General features: G+C 36.1%; 1 protein-coding gene across 1 annotated transcript in view; it reads left to right on the forward strand.

Annotated features, from left to right (window-relative positions):
- Positions 1–23602, forward strand: part of LOC137434868 (F-actin-uncapping protein LRRC16A) — a 265856-nt gene that overhangs the window by 220494 nt on the left and 21760 nt on the right. Inside the window, 2 exon segments of the mRNA XM_078784989.1 lie at positions 2108–2245; positions 8940–9047. Of these exon segments, the coding sequence (XP_078641115.1) occupies positions 2108–2245; positions 8940–9047 (246 nt within the window).

The raw sequence follows: 23602 nt of genomic DNA on the forward strand, positions 1-23602 counted from the left end.
CCAAAACTGTTCACTGTTTCATGCTCAACACGTTTCCAAGGACACTGATGGAACCGATTTGGTAATGCTACACAATAATACTCGGGTTGTCGGTTGTCAGTTGGCCCAGTGTGCCGAGCTTGGTTAAATTGTAATTTGGTGATTGCAGGTTCAAATTGTCATCCCTCAAGGGAAGCATCGGCAAGCCGCTCATTGTATTTATTGCTTTATGTTTCGGGCTTATTGGCAGCACCTCTCATTTAAAGGGTGGGGGGAGGGGTGCTTTTCATTGGGTGCACCTCGGAAAAACACTTCTCGTCCATACATTGATACTGTCATGTGACTACCCTGCAGTGAACACCACAGGGCGACACGGATGACCAAACGAGCTTAAACTCCAAGGGGTTCAATCCAATGATGACGGTATTCTTTACACGCGAGGGAAAGGAGGTTGACGAACTTACCTGGACGGCTTCCACCTGACGTCTTCGCACCTGGATAAATTAACTCAAACGACACAGAATTCAATGCACAAAAATACCGGCTTTATTAAAGAAATGCCAGTAACAAAATGATGCATGATAAAATAAAGTCCTAACTGGAGCGACCCCACACAGGCTCAAATACAAACAATGGGAAAAATAACTGTGAAAATAAATATGTGTTTGTGTGGCACTTAGATCTAATCGGCTCTTGAACCTTGTCATGAATCGTCCCTGGCCCTGCATCCTTGCGCGCGAAAACCGATCATTGGTGCGAAGTCTGTGCGCTGGAATGACCTTGGCGCGCAGCTCGCTCTTCCAGCCGCCGAGCTCAAAGTGAGCAGGCCGTGCACGTCCACTCGCCGTCTGCTCCATACCAGCACCCACGTCTCCCAGCGCAAGAGCGCGATGAACTCCGACCACTCGCCGTCAAATCCCGATATAATCAGAGCAAGCCGAGAGAGAAACCACGAGCCAAAAAAAGAGGAAAATGTCCGGACACGACCGTTCGTTATTGAGGCAAGGACTCAAGAGGACGAAGAATAGAGGAGAGAGAAAATGTCGGGCAGAGCGTTCTTTTATACTCGTGGCTCTGACGTCATCCATGCCTGCTGCACCAATTCCATAGTCCCATCTTTGCAGTCCTTGCGCCAATCAATCCCGGACCAATCGCTGCTCTTCGTGGCGTGGCCTCACGGTCCTCCTGTGCCTGTGTGCTCACCAGTCCGGTGTCCTGCTTCCGGTTGGTTTTTATTTAGTGTGGTAAATGCGCGATTTCCTGGCTATGTGTGTGTGCTGCATGTGTCATAAGGAACAGAGGAAAAAATAACAGAGGCCATTACATAAAGGGGATTTACCATTAATCCCTAACTAATTAACATAACCCCACCCCTCGTGATGGGAACGAAGATACGAGCTTACACGGCATACGGCCTGACGTATGTACATAAAGATGGCTACACGACATTCGGAGCATACTACCTATGCAATTCTACCTGGACTAAGGTAATCTCTGCCCACCCCCAACAAACGTAAATTGTGCCAAGCTTGGTTAAATTGTAATTTGGTGATTCCAGTTTCAAATTGTCATCCCTCAAGGGAAGCATTGGCAAGCCGCTCATTGTATTTATTGCTTTATGTTTCGGGCTTATTGGCAGCTCCTCTCATTTAAAGGGTGGGGGGAGGGGTGCTTTTCATTGGGTGCACGTCGGAAAAACACTTCTCATCCATACATTGGTACTTCACGAGGCGCATGATTGGTTGTCAGATGATACAGTCAAGTGTCTTGATCAAGCAAACAGTTAGCACACACTATAATCTTATGATCAGCCATTTTGTTTCATTCAAATGTACTACAACCCTCTTTTGTAAGGCCTTTTGGTTGATGTACCTGTCAGCTGTAGGTGCACTTGGTGAGTCAAATGTGAATAAAGTTGATCATTGTTTCATCACTTCGTATGTTTTCCTTCATGAACTTTGGCCATTGTAGAAATGAATATGTCTGGTATCGTATGTCCCTAATACCTTTTGCCATAGGAAACAAATATGGTTGCCTTACGCTATGGCTTTCTCAATGGCATTTGCAATAGTGCAACGTCCATAATGGCTCTAATCAACATGATCTAATGTCCGTCCTACCGCTATAGAGGAGAGCGGAGAGTCCGTGTCCAGCCCCACATCACCTGCAGGTCGAGGCGTCACCGCCGTAATGCAGGCGCGTGGACGCTCGCCATCAGAGAGCAGCGCAACACCAGGCATTAGCAGCAGATCTGCCACACCTGAGGGTGAGCACCACAGTTCCCATGTTATCAATCACAAGTTTCATGGCATAATTAGGGGAGATTTACAAAATTTGATCCTCCCATGTGGAGAAGGAATGGGATTTGAGACAATAATGGGAGAGCACTTGAGGTGGGGGAGGTGAAGTTCAACACTAGATTTGATTTCTACTGAGATTGCCATCCTTGGGCTTTGTAATGATGTGTGCAATCAAACAATTGGATGTTAACTGCAGACCTAGTAGTGACAGGTTTGAATCTTGTCTTGTTTTACTTTGTACAAGTTTAAAAGGTGTATAAAAGGTCACGTGAAAAAGTAAGTACAGCCCATGTAAAGTTTTGACTTTTTCAACATATTTCAACATACAGCTATTTGATCTTCATTTCAACAATATTGAAAGATTAAGGTGATATAATATAACAAATATCATGAAACATTTACATTTTGTAGTCCATTGTATAATTTAAATAAACATAAATGCAAATTTCGCATGTGGAAAAAGTAAGTACACCCTTGGCTCCAACAGGTGGTATTGCCCCCTTTGGCAGAAACAACCTCAAGTAGACGTTTCTTATAGCTGTCTACCAGTCTCTGACATCGACTGGGAGAAATTTTTGCCCACTCCTCCATGCACAATTCTTTCAGCTGTGCGATGTTTGAGGGGTTTCTTGCATGCACAGCTCGTTTCAAATCCCCCCACAACATCTCGATGGGATTTAGATCCGGGCTTTGACTTGGCCATTCCAGAACCCTCCATTTCTTTCTTTTCAGCCATTCCTTGGTGGATTTACTGGTAAGTTTAGGGTCATTGTCATGTGGCAAGGTCCACCTTTGGTTGAGCTTCAACTTTCTGACAGATGGCCTCACATTATCTTCAAGCACTCTCTGGTTCAATGAAGAATTCATAGTGGATTCTATGATGGTGAGCTGCCCAGGCCCTGATGGAGCAAAGCTGCCCCAAACCATAATATTTCCACCACCATGCTTTACAGTTGGTATCAGGTTCTTGTGGTCAAATGCTGTCTTTGGTTTTCGCCAAACACATATTCTGGTACTGTGGCCAAATAGTTCTACCTTTGACTCATCTGAGATTGGCCATTGTAGAAATGAATATGTCTGGTATCGTATGTCCATTGACAAGCACAGCTTCGGTGTTCATTGGCAAACTTTAGTCTTGCCCTGATGTTCTTTCTGGACAGCTTTGGTGTTCATTGGCAAACTTTAGTCTTGCCCTGATGTTCTTTCTGGACAGCAAAGGTTTCCTCCTGGCACACCTCCCATGTAGATCAAATTTGTGCAGCCTCTTTCTAATGGTAGACTCGTGCACTTTGACATCAACAGTGGCAAGAGCTACCTGTAGGTCCCGTGATGACATTCTGGGGTTCTTCGAGACTTCCTTCAGCATCTTGCGGTCTGCTCTCGGGCTGAACTTGCTGGGGCGGCCTGGCCTGAACAAGTTGGCACTTGTTTGGAATCTTATCCTCTTGTAATGATCTTCCGGACAGTCGAATGATTGATTTCAAATTGTTTGGAGATCTTTTTAAATCCCTTCCCAGACTCGTAGGCATCTACAACCTTCTTTGTGAAGGCCTCAGAGAGCTCTTTTGATCTAGGCATGGTGACGCCGCCCACTTCAACAACGAAGAGCAAACCAAACTAAATGTATGAGGTTTAAATAGACAGATTCGTCCAAGATCTTCTCTGACGATGTTCTAATCATTTGCACCTGAGCTGGTGCACCTGATTCTAATTTTAGGTATTTTAAGTAGTGATAAATGTAGGGGTGTACTTACTTTTTCCACATGCGAAATTTGCATTTATGTTTATTTAAATTATACAATGGACTACAAAATGTAAATGTTTCATGATATTTGTTATATTATATCACTTTTATCTATCAATATTGTTGAAATGAAAATCAAATAGCTGTATGTTGAAATATGTTGAAAAAGTCAAAACTTTACATGGGGTGTACTTACTTTTTCACATGACTGTATATGCATATATATATACGGGTTGAACCCTCTAACTTGACTGGGAAGCAAGGCACAGATTGAGTCTCACCCCAGCAATTGCTGCACAACCTGTTAGCAACAAGTGTAGCCTGCCACACTGACACATTGTCTCTGCACTGCTCCTCGACAATTAGGAGGTTTATGTACAGACTTGGCATTTAATATGGAATATTTTTTTTGTGGGGGTGAACTTACTTTTCAAGATGACTTAGAACCAAAAGTTCATTGGAATTATGTTGAAATTATTCTAGATTATGTTAATGTGACGTTTAAAAGAAACAAAAACCACATTTGACATTTTGAAGCAAATAAATTGATCCTTGAAAGTGATGAAAACTGATATCGAACTCAATTCACGGACCGTACTGTGTTAAACTTATGTACGTTTTCCAGAAGTATCTCTTTATTTTGCACATTAGCCCAAAAAAAATTCAACAAAAACAAAAGCTAAATTATGACTGGGATTACGGACAGTAAAATTACAGTTCAGTACTTCGTTTAACCCCCACGAGCATTCAGGAGAGCACGTACTCGTCGAGGCATGCTGTTCACGAGATTTGCCAAGGTTTGGACAGGAATCGCTCGCCATGCAGTGACAATAGTCTGCTGCAATTGACGCACAGAGGTCGGCTGCTGGGAAAACCACATTTCAAATCTGGCCTCCAAAGCCAGTCGCCGACTGGGCATTCTCCGTCGTGCGAAGTCCTTCCTTGGCACACCTGAGCTCCTCGCCACATACAAGGCTTTCATCCGCAGCTCAATGGAATACTGCTCTCCCCTCTGGGCTGGTGCTCCTGCCTCACACCTAGCTCGTCTTCACGCTGTTGAAACCACAGCATTCAGAATCATTGGAATCTCCCATGATGAAGCTAACTCCAAGGGCCTCTCACTCGCTCACCGCAGGCAGGTTGGTGGTCTTTCCGTCTTCTACCGACTCCTCTCTGGCCTTGCCCCACCAGCTCTCTCTGGGCTCTGTCCCGCAAATATTCCTACAGGTCGCACAAGATCTGCCTGCAACCCTCTTATGGTTAAACTGCCAAAATCAAGACTCTCTGCTCACCTTCACTCTTTCATTCCTCTTTTCTCCCGCCTCTGGAACAAACTCCCTCACTCTCTTCAATCCCACTCCACCCTCCAGGTCTTTAAAACAGCTGTTCACCACCATCTCTTATCTTCCCCCATCCAAAACCTTGATCTTTTCTATCCCTGCTAATTTCACCCCAATTCCACTTTTTTGAAATGCCAACTTCTGTCCAGGAAGTCCTTGGTGTCGTTGTGTTTTATACTTCTCCCACCCCCCCCCCCCCCTTCCCATGCCTCCTCCCCCCAAGCCCTCTCCCTCCCACACATCTCCCTGCTCTTAAATGTTGTGTGCTCTCAAGTGTTTGTGTGCTTCCCCTTCTCTTGTCTTCCGCTCCCTCTTTTTATATATTTTGTTTGTCTGGTTGATTTGTTTGTGAAGTAAATGTCAGCGCTTTCACGAGCCTCGATTCAGTATACAAAAAAAAAAAAAAAAAAAAAATTTGTCGATTTGACGCGTTCATTCTGCCCACAAGTTCTCCATCGGATTAATATCTGGGGACATGGCAGGCCACTCCATATGCTCTACACCACGGTCAGCAAGAAAGTGTTGGATCATGCGAGCACGATGAGGCCGTGCATTGTCATCTTGGAAGACAAAGTTTCCTCGAAAGGCTGCACGAGCAAATGGAAGCAATGTTTCTTCCAGAATGACCCTGTACTTGAACTGGTTCAGGTTTCCATTCAGAACAACCAGGTCAGTTTTGCCCCCTGCATGAAAAGCAGCTCAAACGGTCACCCCACCACCTCCAGCTTGGACTCTTGGCACTATACAATCTTCGTTGTGGGCTTCATGCACTTGTCTGCGCACTCGGACACGGCCATCTTGACGATAAACCAGAAATCTAGACTCGTCACTGAAGGTCACGTGATTCCAGTGTCCTGGCTGCCATTGACGGTGCTCTCTGGCCCACTGCAATCGGCGCTGGCTTTGTTGTCTGGTCAGGCGTGGCTTTCTCAGGGGACGCCTGGCACGATAGCCTGCTTGAACCAGTCGTTGGTTGACTAGCCTTCTGGATACAGGCACATTTGTCAGTTGCTGCCACTCAGCCCTAAGCCGATTAGCTGACTTGGTACGGCCATTGCAGACTAACCGGTGCAGCTGGCGATCATCTCTCCTTGTGGTCTGCGTGGATGTCCTGGCCTCGGTATTGGAGTAGGGACACCCCTCTGATCATTTCGTTTCAGGATCTTTGACACCTGACCTTCAGTGATGCCATACTGCCAAGCAATAGAACGCTGTTTCATGCCAGAATTTCGTAAAGCCACCACTCCATGCCAAACAGCATTGTCAAGTTGACGGACCATCTCCAGAAGAAGCGGCAACAACCCTTATATACCCGATTGTGAAGCCAATCGTCAAATGTACCTGTCCTTACATTTTGTCACGCCACCTGTGATATAATCCTGTTATTGACTTCTTGCTGCGAAAGACAATCAGTGACATGGTTCTTTCAACAAAGACATCACCGAAGGGTAAAAGAAACTCACCAGATTGATATACTGAGTTCAGAAAGTAAACCCAAGTCAAGAAAAAAAAAAATTCCATATTAAATGCCAAGTCTGTATATATATATATATATATATATATATATATATATATATATATATATATATATATATATATATATATATATATATATATATATATATATATATATATACAGTGGAACCTCGACTTACGAGTGCCCCAACTTACGAGTTTTTCGAGATACGAGCCGTCACTCTGGCAGTTTATTGCTTTGAGATGCGAGCCGAGATCCGAGTTACGAGCTTTCGCCACCCGGTGACGTGGTTATCTTGCCGTGCACGTACAGTATCTCTGTCGTAGTATAGCGCTGCATTTTAGTTTTCGCATTTCGGTTATTTTGAGTTTCCGCCGCCAGGTGGGCTCCGGTCACGTGGTTATCTTGACGTGCACGTACAGTATCTCTGTCGTATAGCGCTAATGATACATAACGCCGCCGATAATGATATGATAATTTATGATAATCTATGCAGCACGACGTGGTCCTCACGTCACACAAGGCGCCTTTGCCGGCGCAAAACGGCTCTCTCAGGGTCAAACTCGGTATCGTTTTGAGCGCACGGTTCAGACCTTCAAGAAAAAGTTTATTTTGTAAAAATCGAGCCACGCGTTCAAAAGATATGACCGGTTTTGTTCGCCGGCACGTCGGCGCTCGAATCGAATCGAGTTAAAACGAACACTGCCGTTGGCGGGTCCGTCTGAGACAACCACCGGGCCTAGAACGCTGGGACCGGTCTCGTTGGATAGGCCTGGATCAGATCTCGAAACGCTGGAAGCTGCACCTCTCTGTGATAATCTTGTGGACCATGACAAGAGATCGTGCGACACGTGGTTATCATGCCGTGCAAGTACAGTATCTCTGCCGTCAACTTGTTCAGAGTGCCGGCGATAGCTCGCCTTCTCTTTGTGGAAAACACGGTGAGATCCTTAACATCCAACAACTAATGGGACGCAAACGGGGCGCCCAGTTTAGCGGTACACACATTGATGAATCACTCTGCCTGTGATTCACCCATGACAGGTTATAGCTGGGTCGGGATTCAAACCCAGGCTGGACAGTTTAGACTTTAGAGTCAAGTGTGCGTACCTCCAGTCCAGGCCATCCTGCCAACTTGTATGCTGCATACAGGTGAAATATAAAGCGCGAGATATTTTTTATATACTGTATATTTAAAAAAAAATTGGTGTGGTTTTTGGCGGGCTGGAACGGATTAATAGCATTTCAATGCATTTCAATGGGGAAATTTGATTTGAGATACGAGCAATTTGAGTTACGAGCTCGGTCACGGAACGGATTAAACTCGTAAGTCAAGGTTCCACTGTATATATATATATATATATATATATATATATATATATATATATATATATATATATATATATATATATATATATATATATATATATATATGTGTATATATCCTACATCTCTCACATGTGAATGGAGGGAATAACCAACCAATCAGCTCTCACTTAATCAATTACCCCAGGTGGCCAGAATTGGTTAAACAAATTGACTCCTCCCATGCTCTACTAGCCGAAGAAAGCTTCATAACTGCAACCATGAGGACCGACCTGGCCGTTGTCTATTGCTAAGTACATTAGTGGTTTATTTCTTTTTCAAGATTTTCCAAATTGCTGTGTTTGCTCTGCCCAATTTTTGTGCTATGATTCGAATTGAATTATTCTGTTCTTTCAGCTTCCAAATTGTTTGTTTTTCTTTCATAGACAGTTCTCTGGTCTCCATGTTAGATTTGCTGACTGACGCCAAAGGCTAAAACCAAGACGAGACATTCACAGCTCTTTTATGTGTGAAAAATCATTGCAACAAGAAACACCTGTCTTGTTCCAATACTTATGCTTACCTAAAATTAGGGGACTGAACATAAAGAATGCTGTATATTATATACCATCCTCTGTGAGCTTTGATCTTGATAGACAAAGGCAGTGGCTCGTACATTACTCCAAATATTTTGCGGAAAATCCTGACCATTAGCAAAAAGCCAGGCCGAGTTGTTCTCACCTGGTGTCATACGTCAGCATTCCACTTTAACTCTTTCTATGTGATCCCAACAGGTGAACTGTCTGCAGATGAATTACGAACAGACACTGATAATGAGCTTGAACAAATGTCTCAACGCAACAACAACGTTCCACAAACAGCCCACCGAACCACTAATGTCGGTGAGCACCGAACCGCGGCCCCACTTCTGCCATTACATGCTGCTGCCACATTGAGCCTTTTAACGGAATTCTTGTCAACGAGTCGCTGTAATTGCTGTGTAGGCGATCTTTTCCCTGCGTTAACAAGCAGCCTTATTAAACGAGAAATGTTTTAAGCAGAGCGAGAGAGGAGTGCACTAATGACATATTTTCCGACACATTTGTAATTTGCTCCACATTGAACTTGGTTTACTTTTTTTTCTTTTTTTTTTGTATACAGGATCGAGACTCGTGAAAGAGCTAACATTAATCACACAAAAAATCAAACAGACGTACAAAACATATAATAAGGGTAGCGGTAGACAAGGTGGGGAGAGAAGGGGAAGCACAAACACAACATTTGAGAGCAGGGACATCAGGAGATCTGTGAGAGGGAGAGGCCTTGGGGGGAGGAGGTGTGGGAAGTGGGAGGGTGGGTGGGAGAAGTATAATACACAAGGACACTGCAAGGACATCCAGGAAGGAAGTTGATATTTCAAAAAAGTGGATCTGGGGTGAAATTAGCGGGGGTAGAAAATATTAAGGTTTTGGATGGGGGAAGATAAAAGATGGTGGTGAACAGCTGTTTTAAAGACCTGGAGGGAGGAGTGGGATTGAAGAGAGTGAGGGAGTTTGTTCCATAGGCAGGAGAAAAGAGGAATGAAGGAGTGAAGGTGAGCAGAGAGTCTTGATTTTGGCAGTTTAACCATAAGACGGTTGCTGGCAGGTCTTGTGCGACCTGTAGGAATATTTGGGGGACAGAGCACAGAGAGAGCTGGGGGAGCAAGGCCGGAGAGGAGTCGGTAGAAGAGAAAGACCACCAACCTGCCTGCGGTGAGTACGTGAAAGGCCCTCGGAGTTAGCTTCATCACGGGAGATTCCAATGATTCTGAAAGCTTTGGTTTCAACAGCGTGAAGACGAGCTAGGTGTGAGGCAGGAGCACCAGCCCAGAGGGGGGAACAGTATTCCATTGAGCTGCGGATGAAAGCCTTGTATGTGGTGAGGAGCTCACGTGTGCCAAGGACACAAGAACAAGAACACAGTGTACTTGACTTGTTTATTTGATATCTTGCCATTTACAAAGTCTATGCAAACGGGATTTCTAATGTAACTGTTGAATTTGTTGGGGGTTTTTTATTTTTCACAAAATCTTGAGTGTTGGATGTGTTTCATGGAGTTTGGTAATTGCTTTGAAGGTTAGCAGAAGCCACTATTATTGACCGGTTTCACTGTATGGTGCGGTCTCATCATGGTTACCCTTATGGCCTAAGGAGATGCCCCCATCCGTTTGGACGGTTTGGTCCTTGGACGTTTTTTTACCATCTGACCAGCTGACTTCATTCATCTCTTTCGACCAGCTTCCAGTATACGTTAGATGAAAACACGACCAAAGCATTGGTCGGCAAGATTCGTTTTCCTCTTTTTGCGATTTCAGCTGTTCCACGAGCTTCCATTCTCGACTAAACAAAAGCAGGAAAGCAAGAGCTATGACATTTTAGCTGATGTGTAAACATGGAGGAGATTATTTTACAAACTCGTTTATGAGTTGGAACCTTCTTGCGAAGGCTTCGTCGATCGATATTACATAGAGACTGTGAGAACTCGGAGTTAATAGGCATGCCAGGAGATTGAGAAACCAACAGCTTCCTTCACCTTCCATCGTGTCATTAACGCTCGGTTGAACCTGCAGTCGCACTGTGCAAGATTCTCCGAATCCAATGGATCCACTTTATATGAGCGAGTTAACAACAAGGTTGTCTTTCCTATTTCAAACCCCAATTCGAAAGACCAAAATCTTCATTTTAAAGTTATACAAAAATGTTAATCGCACTTTTACCCAATGCAAATAGCAAGGCGATTGGCCTGTGTGCACTTGTTTGGGGTGGTACTTGGGGTATGGTATTGTAAAATGAGCAAACACGCCCAGCCCGCATCAAGCAAGCAATCGTCTGGCTGATATGGGCTCGTGTCTTCACCAAAAGGGGAAAAGTTAGTGGACCTAAGGTTCTTTCTGACTGATTCACTACATTGTGGCGGAGTAAAACACGGCATAAGCTAAAGCGAAGGATGCTCACTTGATCACCTTTGCTCTTTAAAAGTGCTTGCGTGATCATCCACATGGTGCCCATTAGTCTGCACTGCGATGATCACGGTGCGCTGTCCATTAGGGACCGAGGTGTTTCTGGAAATGCGGTGTGTGTTTGTGGTCTCACAGTTTTTACAATTTTGATTTGCACCTTGTGAAACAGGTGCATCAACAATGGGATAAGGCGTTAGGAGATGTTTCCAAGGTGGGTTTAACGTGAATTAATTTGAATACTTGTTTGTGAATGCATATTGTACCAGGATTCCATTAGAATTTGTCATGCTGGTAGCATTATCGAGGTGCCACGAACACAGCGCTACGCACATCAGGACAGGCACTTGAAAATTCTTCAAAGTATTATCATACAATATCCTACTATTTGTGAAAGACGTTATGGCGTCTTACCTCCAACACATAATGCTGGCGGTCGGGTCCCATTCTCAACATCCTTCCAAGGTACTCATTGATGCAATGCGCTACTTAATGAGCACTATTCCGACAATTTTTATGCAAGTCGAAAATTAAACCCAGACTCAACAACTCAAAGGCAAATGTGCAACCTCTGCACCGTCCTTTCGGATAATCTGCACAGTTAAATGTCACAACAAATTGTCTTTCAAATTTCCTATTATGAATGGGATGAGGTCTGCAAAACCTGGTCAAAAGCCGCAATTCTGATGGTGATTTGATGCATTATTTTTATTCTCACGGTCATGACGAGTATTTGGTTTGCAAAGGCATGCAGAGGAGATTGTTTTGTTTACAAAGTGTTTCATAGCTTGGAAAAAAGATTGCTCTATCGTCTTAAATGATCTAAGACTCACAGAGGAGGGTGTTCTGTTTTTACGATGATTGAACTCGAAGAGATTATTCTGATTTTACAATAATTGAACTCGAAGAGATTATTCTGTTTTTACGATGATTGAACTCGAAGAGATTATTCTGATTTTACAATAATTGAACTCGAAGAGATTATTCTTATTTTACAATGATTGAACTCACAGAGGAGATTATTCTGATTTTACAATGTTTGAACTCACAGAGGAGATTATTCTGTTTTTACAATGATTGAACTCACAGAGGAGATTGTTCTGTTTTTACAATTATTGAACTCACAGAGGAGATTATTCTGTTTTTACGATGATTGAACTCGAAGAGATTATTCTGATTTTACAATGATTGAACTCACAGAGGCGATTATTCTGTTTTTACGATGATTGAACTCGAAGAGATTATTCTGATTTTACAATGATTGAACTCATAGAGGAGATTATTCTGTTTTTACAATGATTGAACTCACAGAGGAGATTATTCTGTTTTTACAATGATTGAACTCACAGAGGAGATTATTCTGTTTTTACAATTATTGAACTAAAAGAGGAGATTATTCTGTTTTACAGTTATTGAACTCACAGAGGAGATTATTCTGTTTTTACAATTATTGAACTCACAGAGGAGATTATTCTGTTTTACAATTATTGAACTCACAGAGGAGATTATTCTGTTTTTACAATGATTGAACTAAAAGAGGAGATTGTTCTGTTTTTACAATTATTGAACTCGAAGAGATTATTCTGATTTTACAATGATTGAACTCACAGAGGAGATTATTCTGTTTTTACAATTATTGAACTAAAAGAGGAGATTATTTTGTTTTACAATTATTGAACTCATAGTGGAGATTATTCTGTTTTTACAATTATTGAACTCATAGAGGAGATTATTCTGTTTTTACAATGATTGAACTCATAGAGGAGATTATTCTGTTTTTACAATGATTGAACTCATAGAGGAGATTATTCTGTTTTTACAATGATTGAACTCATGGAGGAGATTATTCTGTTTTTACAATGATTGAACTCATAGAGGAGATTGTTCTGTTTTTACAATTATTGAACTCATGGAGGAGATTATTCTATTTTTACAATGATTGAACTCAAAGAGGAGATGATTCTATTTTTGCAATGATTAAACTCACAGAGGAGATTATTCTGTTTTTACACGGATTGAACTCATAGAGGAGATTATTCTGTTTTACAATGATTGAACTCAAAGAGGAGATTATTCTGTTTTTACACTTATTGAACTCATGGAGGAGATTATTCTGTTTTTACAATGATTAAACTCGTAGAGGAGATTATTCTGTTTTTACAATGATTTAACTCATAGAGGAGATTATTCTGTTTTTACAATTATTGAACTCATGGAGGAGATTATTCTGTTTTTACACTGATTAAACTCATAGAGGAGATTATTCTGTTTTTACGATGATTAAACTCACAGAGGAGATTCTTCTGTTTTTACAATGATTGAACCCATAGAGGAGATTATTTTGTGTTTGCAATGATTGAACTCAAAGAGGAGATTATTCTGTTTTTACAATGATTGAACTCACAGAGGAGATTATTCTGTTTTTACAATGATTGAACTCATAGAGGAGATTATTCTGTTTTTACAATGATTAAACTCATAGAGGAGATTATTCTGTTTTTACAATTATTGAACTCAAAAAGGAGATTATTCTATTTTTATAATTATTGAACTCCTAGAGGAGATTATTCTGTTTTTACAATTATTGAACTCATGGAGGAGATTAATTCTATTTTTACAATTATTGAACTCATAGAGGAGATTATTCTGTTTTTACACGGATTGAACTCATAGAGGAGATTGTTCTGTTTTTACAATTATTGAACTCATAGAGGAGATTATTCTATTTTTACAATTATTGAACTCATAGAGGAGATTTTTTTTTTTTTCAATTATTGAACTCATAGAGGAGATAATTCTATTTTTACAATTATTGAACTCACAGAGGAGATTATTCTTATTTTACAATGAATGAACTCACAGAGGAGATTATTCTATTTTTACAATTATTGAACTCATCGAGGAGATTATTCTGTTTTTACAATCATTAAACTCATAGAGGAGATTATTCTTATTTTACAATGAATGAACTCACAGAGGAGATTATTCTGTTTTTACAATTATTAAACTCGTAGAGGAGATAATTCTTATTTTACAATAATTGAACACATAGAGGAGATTATTCTGTTTTTACAATTATTGAACTCATGGAGGAGATTATTCTGTTTTTACAATGATTAAACTCATAAAGGACATTATTCTATTTTTACAATTATTGAACTCAGAGGAGATTATTCTATTTTTACAATGATTGAACTCATAGAGGAGATTATTCTGTTTTTACAATGATTGAACTCATAGAGGAGATTATTCTATTTTTACACGGATTGAACTCATAGAGGAGATTATTCTGTTTTTACAATTATTGAACTCATGGAGGAGATTATTCTATTTTTACAATTATTTAACTCATAGGAGATTATTCTATTTTTACAATTATTGAACTCACAGAGGAGATTATTCTGTTTTTCAATTATTGAACTCATAGAGGAGATTATTCTATTTTTACAATTATTGAACTCATAGAGGAGATTATTCTATTTTTACAATGATTAAACTCATAGAGGAGATTATTCTATTTTTACAATTATTGAACTCATAGAGGAGATTAATCTGTTTTTACAATTATTGAACTCATAGAGGAGATTATTCTATTTTTACAATTATTGAACTCAGAGGAGATGATTCTATTTTTACAATTATTGAACCCACAGAGGAGATTATTCTGTTTTTCAATTATTGAACTCATAGAGGAGATTATTCTGTTTTTACAATGATTGAACTCATAGAGGAGATTATTCTGTTTTTACAATGATTGAACTCGTAGAGGAGATTATTCTATTTTTACAATTATTGAACTCATAGAGGAGATTATTCTGTTTTTACAATTATTGAACTCGTAGAGGAGATTATTCTATTTTTACAATTATTGAACTCAGAGGAGATTATTCTATTTTTACAATTATTGAACTCATAGAGGAGATTATTCTGTTTTTACAATTATTGAACTCAGAGGAGATTATTCTATTTTTACAATTATTGAACTCATAGAGGAGATTATTCTGTTTTTACAATTATTGAACTCGTAGAGGAGATTATTCTATTTTTACAATTATTGAACTCAGAGGAGATTATTCTATTTTTACAATGATTGAACTCATAGAGGAGATTATTCTGTTTTTACAATGATTGAACTCATAGAGGAGATTATTCTGTTTTTACAATGATTGAACTCGTAGAGGAGATTATTCTATTTTTACCATGATTGAACTCATAGAGGAGATTATTCTGTTTTTACAATTATTGATCTCAGAGGAGATTATTCTATTTTTACAATTATTGAACTCATAGAGGAGATTATTCTATTTTTACAATTATTGAACTCATAGAGGAGATTATTCTGTTTTTACAATTATTGAACTCGTAGAGGAGATTATAATATTTTTACAATTATTGAACTCATAGAGGAGATTATTCTGTTTTTACAATTATTGAACTCGTAGAGGAGATTATTCTATTTTTACAATTATTGAACTCAGAAGAGATTATTCTATTTTTACAATGATTGAACTCATAGAGGAGATTATTCTGTTTTTACAATGATTGAACTCATAGAGGAGATTATTCTATTTTTACCATGATTGAACTCATAGAGGAGATTATTCTGTTTTTACAATTATTGAACTCATAGAGGAGGTTATTCTATTTTTACAATTATTGAACTCATAGAGGAGATTATTCTGTTTTTACAATTATTGAACTCGTAGAGGAGATTATTCTATTTTTACAATTATTGAACTCATAGAGGAGATTATTCTGTTTTTACAATTATTGAACTCGTAGAGGAGATTATTCTATTTTTACAATTATTGAACTCATAGAGGAGATTATTCTGTTTTTACAATTATTGAACTCGTAGAGGAGATTATTCTATTTTTACTATTTTTGAACTCAGAGGAGATTATTCTATTTTTACAATTATTGAACTCATAGAGGAGATTATTCTGTTTTTACAATTATTGAACTCATAGAGGAGATTATTCTGTTTTTACAATGATTAAACTCACAGAGGAGATTATTCTGTTTTTACAATTATTGAACTCATAGAGGAGATTATTCTATTTTTACAATTATTGAACTCAGAGGAGATTATTCTATTTTTACAATTATTGAACTCATAGAGGAGATTAATTCTATTTTTACAATTATTGAACTCAGAGGAGATTATTCTATTTTTACAATTATTGAACTCATAGAGGAGATTATTCTGTTTTTACAATTATTGAACTCATAGAGGAGATTATTCTATTTTTACAATTATTGAACTCAGAGGAGATTATTCTATTTTTACAATGATTGAACTCATAGAGGAGATTATTCTGTTTTTACAATGATTGAACTCATGGAGGAGATTATTCTATTTTTACAATGATTGAACTCATAGAGGAGATTGTTCTGTTTTTACAATTATTGAACTCATGGAGGAGATTATTCTATTTTTACAATGATTGAACTCAAAGAGGAGATGATTCTATTTTTGCAATGATTAAACTCACAGAGGAGATTATTCTGTTTTTACACGGATTGAACTCATAGAGGAGATTATTCTGTTTTACAATGATTGAACTCAAAGAGGAGATTATTCTGTTTTTACACTTATTGAACTCATGGAGGAGATTATTCTGTTTTTACAATGATTAAACTCGTAGAGGAGATTATTCTGTTTTTACAATGATTTAACTCATAGAGGAGATTATTCTGTTTTTACAATTATTGAACTCATGGAGGAGATTATTCTGTTTTTACACTGATTAAACTCATAGAGGAGATTATTCTGTTTTTACGATGATTAAACTCACAGAGGAGATTCTTCTGTTTTTACAATGATTGAACCCATAGATGAGATTATTTTGTGTTTGCAATGATTGAACTCAAAGAGGAGATTATTCTGTTTTTACAATGATTGAACTCACAGAGGAGATTATTCTGTTTTTACAATGATTGAACTCATAGAGGAGATTATTCTGTTTTTACAATGATTAAACTCATAGAGGAGATTATTCTGTTTTTACAATTATTGAACTCAAAAAGGAGATTATTCTATTTTTATAATTATTGAACTCCTAGAGGAGATTATTCTGTTTTTACAATTATTGAACTCATATAGGAGATTAATTCTATTTTTACAATTATTGAACTCATAGAGGAGATTATTCTGTTTTTACACGGATTGAACTCATAGAGGAGATTGTTCTGTTTTTACAATTATTGAACTCATAGAGGAGATTATTCTATTTTTACAATTATTGAACTCATAGAGGAGATTATTTTGTTTTTCAATTATTGAACTCATAGAGGAGATAATTCTATTTTTACAATTATTGAACTCACAGAGGAGATTATTCTATTTTTACAATTATTGAACTCATAGAGGAAATTATTCTATTTTTACAATTATTGAACTCATAGAGGAGATTATTCTGTTTTTACAATTATTGAACTCAGAGGAGATTATTCTATTTTTACAATTATTGAACTCATAGAGGAGATGATTCTATTTTTACAATGATTGAACTCATCGAGAAGATTATTCTGTTTTTACAATTATTGAACTCATAGAGGAGATTATTCTATTTTTACAATGATTGAACTCATCGAGAAGATTATTCTGTTTTTACAATTATTGAACTCATAGAGGAGATTATTCTATTTTTACAATGATTGAACTCATGGAGGAGATTGTTCTGTTTTTTCAATGATTTAACTCACAGAGGAGATTATTCTACTTTTACACGGATTGAACTCATAGAGGAGATTGTTCTGTTTTTACAATGATTGAACTCATCGAGGAGATTGTTCTGTTTTTACAATGATTGAACTCATGGAGGAGATTTTTCTATTTTTACAGTGATTGAACTCGTAGAGGAGATTATTCTGTTTTTACAATTATTGAACTCAGTGGAGATTATTCTATTTTTACAATGATTGAACTCATAGAGGAGATTATTCTGTTTTTACAATGATTGAACTCACAGAGGAGATTATTCTGTTTTTACGATGATTAAACTCACAGAGGAGATTATTCTATTTTTACAATGATTAAATTCACAGAGGAGATTATTCTGTTTTTACAATGATTGAACTCAAAGAGGAGATTATTCTATTTTTACAATGATTAAACTCACAGAGGAGATTATTCTGTTTTTACAATGATTAAACTCACAGAGATTATTCTGTTTTTACAATGATTAAACTCACAGAGGAGATTATTCTGTTTTTACAATTATTGAACTCAGAGGAGATTATTCTATTTTTGCAATGATTGAACTCATAGAGGAGATTATTCTGTTTTTACAATGATTGAACTCATAGAGGAGATTATTCTGTTTTTACAATTATTGAACTCACAGAGGAGATTATTCTATTTTTACAATGATTGAACTCATAGAGGAGATTATTCTGTTTTTACAATGATTGAACACATAGAGGAGATTATTCTGTTTTTACAATTATTGAACTCATAGAGGAGATTATTCTATTTTTACAATTATTGAACTCAGAGGAGATTATTCTATTTTTACAATTATTGAACTCATCGAGGAGATTATTCTGTTTTTACAATGAATGAACTCACAGAGGAGATTATTCTTATTTTACAATTATTGAACACATAGAGGAGATTATTCTGTTTTTACAATTATTAAACTCATAGAGGAGATTATTCTTATTTTACAATTATTGAACTCAGAGGAGATTATTCTATTTTTACAATTATTGAACTCATCGAGGAGATTATTCTGTTTTTACAATCATTAAACTCATAGAGGAGATTATTCTTATTTTACAATTATTGAACACATAGAGGAGATTATTCTGTTTTTACAATTATTAAACTCATAGAGGAGATTATTCTGTTTTTACAATGATTAAACTCATAAAGGAGATTATTCTATTTTTACAATTATTGAACCCATAGAGGAGATTATTCTGTTTTTACAATGAATGAACGCACAGAGGAGATTATTCTGTTTTTACAATTATTAAACTCGTAGAGGAGATAATTCTTATTTTACAATAATTGAACACATAGAGGAGATTATTCTGTTTTTACAATTATTGAACTCATGGAGGAGATTATTCTGTTTTTACAATGATTAAACTCATAAAGGACATTATTCTATTTTTACAATTATTGAACTCAGAGGAGATTATTCTATTTTTACAATGATTGAACTCATAGAGGAGATTATTCTGTTTTTACAATGATTGAACTCATAGAGGAGATTATTCTATTTTTACACGGATTGAACTCATAGAGGAGATTATTCTGTTTTTACAATTATTGAACTCATGGAGGAGATTATTCTATTTTTACAATTATTTAACTCATAGGAGATTATTCTATTTTTACAATTATTGAACTCACAGAGGAGATTATTCTGTTTTTCAATTATTGAACTCATAGAGGAGATTATTCTATTTTTACAATTGAAGAGTTCAGATGCAAAAACAGATATATCCATTTTTGCTGAAATGAGAAAATCAAGATTTTCTGCTGTGCATTCCAGGTGAAACCCATCAAAATGACATGGGCTGTATCTTAAAATACGTGGACGCGATCGGGTTTTGGGAGAAAATGATTTGCCTACTGAAACGGAGGTATTGAAACATATACTTCGGTAAACATAGTTCAGTTTCATCAAAAATGGCGTTTATCGGTTTTTGCGCCTGAACTCTTCAATTATTGAACTCATAGAGGAGATTATTCTATTTTTACAATGATTAAACTCATAGAGGAGATTATTCTATTTTTACAATTATTGAACTCATAGAGGAGATTAATCTGTTTTTACAATTATTGAACTCATAGAGGAGATTATTCTATTTTTACAATTATTGAACTCAGAGGAGATGATTCTATTTTTACAATTATTGAACTCACAGAGGAGATTATTCTGTTTTTCAATTATTGAACTCATAGAGGAGATTATTCTGTTTTTACAATGATTGAACTCATAGAGGAGATTATTCTGTTTTTACAATGATTGAACTCGTAGAGGAGATTATTCTATTTTTACAATTATTGAACTCATAGAGGAGATTATTCTGTTTTTACAATTATTGAACTCGTAGAGGAGATTATTCTATTTTTACAATTATTGAACTCAGAGGAGATTATTCTATTTTTACAATTATTGAACTCATAGAGGAGATTATTCTGTTTTTACAATTATTGAACTCAGAGGAGATTATTCTATTTTTACAATTATTGAACTCATAGAGGAGATTATTCTGTTTTTACAATTATTGAACTCGTAGAGGAGATTATTCTATTTTTACAATTATTGAACTCAGAGGAGATTATTCTATTTTTACAATGATTGAACTCATAGAGGAGATTATTCTGTTTTTACAATGATTGAACTCATAGAGGAGATTATTCTGTTTTTACAATGATTGAACTCGTAGAGGAGATTATTCTATTTTTACCATGATTGAACTCATAGAGGAGATTATTCTGTTTTTACAATTATTGATCTCAGAGGAGATTATTCTATTTTTACAATTATTGAACTCATAGAGGAGATTATTCTATTTTTACAATTATTGAACTCATAGAGGAGATTATTCTGTTTTTACAATTATTGAACTCGTAGAGGAGATTATAATATTTTTACAATTATTGAACTCATAGAGGAGATTATTCTGTTTTTACAATTATTGAACTCGTAGAGGAGATTATTCTATTTTTACAATTATTGAACTCAGAAGAGATTATTCTATTTTTACAATGATTGAACTCATAGAGGAGATTATTCTGTTTTTACAATGATTGAACTCATAGAGGAGATTATTCTATTTTTACCATGATTGAACTCATAGAGGAGATTATTCTGTTTTTACAATTATTGAACTCATAGAGGAGGTTATTCTATTTTTACAATTATTGAACTCATAGAGGAGATTATTCTGTTTTTACAATTATTGAACTCGTAGAGGAGATTATTCTATTTTTACAATTATTGAACTCATAGAGGAGATTATTCTGTTTTTACAATTATTGAACTCGTAGAGGAGATTATTCTATTTTTACAATTATTGAACTCATAGAGGAGATTATTCTGTTTTTACAATTATTGAACTCGTAGAGGAGATTATTCTATTTTTACTATTTTTGAACTCAGAGGAGATTATTCTATTTTTACAATTATTGAACTCATAGAGGAGATTATTCTGTTTTTACAATTATTGAACTCATAGAGGAGATTATTCTGTTTTTACAATGATTAAACTCACAGAGGAGATTATTCTGTTTTTACAATTATTGAACTCATAGAGGAGATTATTCTATTTTTACAATTATTGAACTCAGAGGAGATTATTCTATTTTTACAATTATTGAACTCATAGAGGAGATTAATTCTATTTTTACAATTATTGAACTCAGAGGAGATTATTCTATTTTTACAATTATTGAACTCATAGAGGAGATTATTCTGTTTTTACAATTATTGAACTCGTAGAGGAGATTATTCTATTTTTACAATTATTGAACTCAGAGGAGATTATTCTATTTTTACAATGATTGAACTCATAGAGGAGATTATTCTGTTTTTACAATGATTGAACTCATGGAGGAGATTATTCTGTTTTTACAATGATTGAACTCATAGAGGAGATTGTTCTGTTTTTACAATTATTGAACTCATGGAGGAGATTATTCTATTTTTACAATGATTGAACTCAAAGAGGAGATGATTCTATTTTTGCAATGATTAAACTCACAGAGGAGATTATTCTGTTTTTACACGGATTGAACTCATAGAGGAGATTATTCTGTTTTACAATGATTGAACTCAAAGAGGAGATTATTCTGTTTTTACACTTATTGAACTCATGGAGGAGATTATTCTGTTTTTACAATGATTAAACTCGTAGAGGAGATTATTCTGTTTTTACAATGATTTAACTCATAGAGGAGATTATTCTGTTTTTACAATTATTGAACTCATGGAGGAGATTATTCTGTTTTTACACTGATTAAACTCATAGAGGAGATTATTCTGTTTTTACGATGATTAAACTCACAGAGGAGATTCTTCTGTTTTTACAATGATTGAACCCATAGAGGAGATTATTTTGTGTTTGCAATGATTGAACTCAAAGAGGAGATTATTCTGTTTTTACAATGATTGAACTCACAGAGGAGATTATTCTGTTTTTACAATGATTGAACTCATAGAGGAGATTATTCTGTTTTTACAATGATTAAACTCATAGAGGAGATTATTCTGTTTTTACAATTATTGAACTCATAGAGGAGATTGTTCTGTTTTTACAATTATTGAACTCATAGAGGAGATTATTCTATTTTTACAATTATTGAACTCATAGAGGAGATTATTTTGTTTTTCAATTATTGAACTCATAGAGGAGATAATTCTATTTTTACAATTATTGAACTCACAGAGGAGATTATTCTATTTTTACAATTATTGAACTCATAGAGGAAATTATTCTATTTTTACAATTATTGAACTCATAGAGGAGATTATTCTGTTTTTACAATTATTGAACTCAGAGGAGATTATTCTATTTTTACAATTATTGAACTCATAGAGGAGATGATTCTATTTTTACAATGATTGAACTCATCGAGAAGATTATTCTGTTTTTACAATTATTGAACTCATAGAGGAGATTATTCTATTTTTACAATGATTGAACTCATGGAGGAGATTGTTCTGTTTTTACAATGATTTAACTCACAGAGGAGATTATTCTACTTTTACACGGATTGAACTCATAGAGGAGATTGTTCTGTTTTTACAATGATTGAACTCATCGAGGAGATTGTTCTGTTTTTACAATGATTGAACTCATGGAGGAGATTTTTCTATTTTTACAGTGATTGAACTCGTAGAGGAGATTATTCTGTTTTTACAATTATTGAACTCAGTGGAGATTATTCTATTTTTACAATGATTGAACTCATAGAGGAGATTATTCTGTTTTTACAATGATTGAACTCACAGAGGAGATTATTCTGTTTTTACGATGATTAAACTCACAGAGGAGATTATTCTATTTTTACAATGATTAAATTCACAGAGGAGATTATTCTGTTTTTACAATTATTGAACTCATAGAGGAGATTATTCTATTTTTACAATGATTAAACTCACAGAGGAGATTATTCTGTTTTTACAATGATTAAACTCACAGAGATTATTCTGTTTTTACAATGATTAAACTCACAGAGGAGATTATTCTGTTTTTACAATTATTGAACTCAGAGGAGATTATTCTATTTTTGCAATGATTGAACTCATAGAGGAGATTATTCTGTTTTTACAATGATTGAACGCATAGAGGAGATTATTCTGTTTTTACAATTATTGAACTCAGAGGAGATTATTCTATTTTTACAATTATTGAACTCATCGAGGAGATTATTCTGTTTTTACAATGAATGAACTCACAGAGGAGATTATTCTTATTTTACAATTATTGAACACA

Source organism: Myxine glutinosa, chromosome 9, assembly GCF_964187855.1.
Source record: "Myxine glutinosa chromosome 9, kmMyxGlut1.1, whole genome shotgun sequence".
Taxonomy (NCBI): Eukaryota; Metazoa; Chordata; class Myxini; order Myxiniformes; family Myxinidae; genus Myxine; species Myxine glutinosa.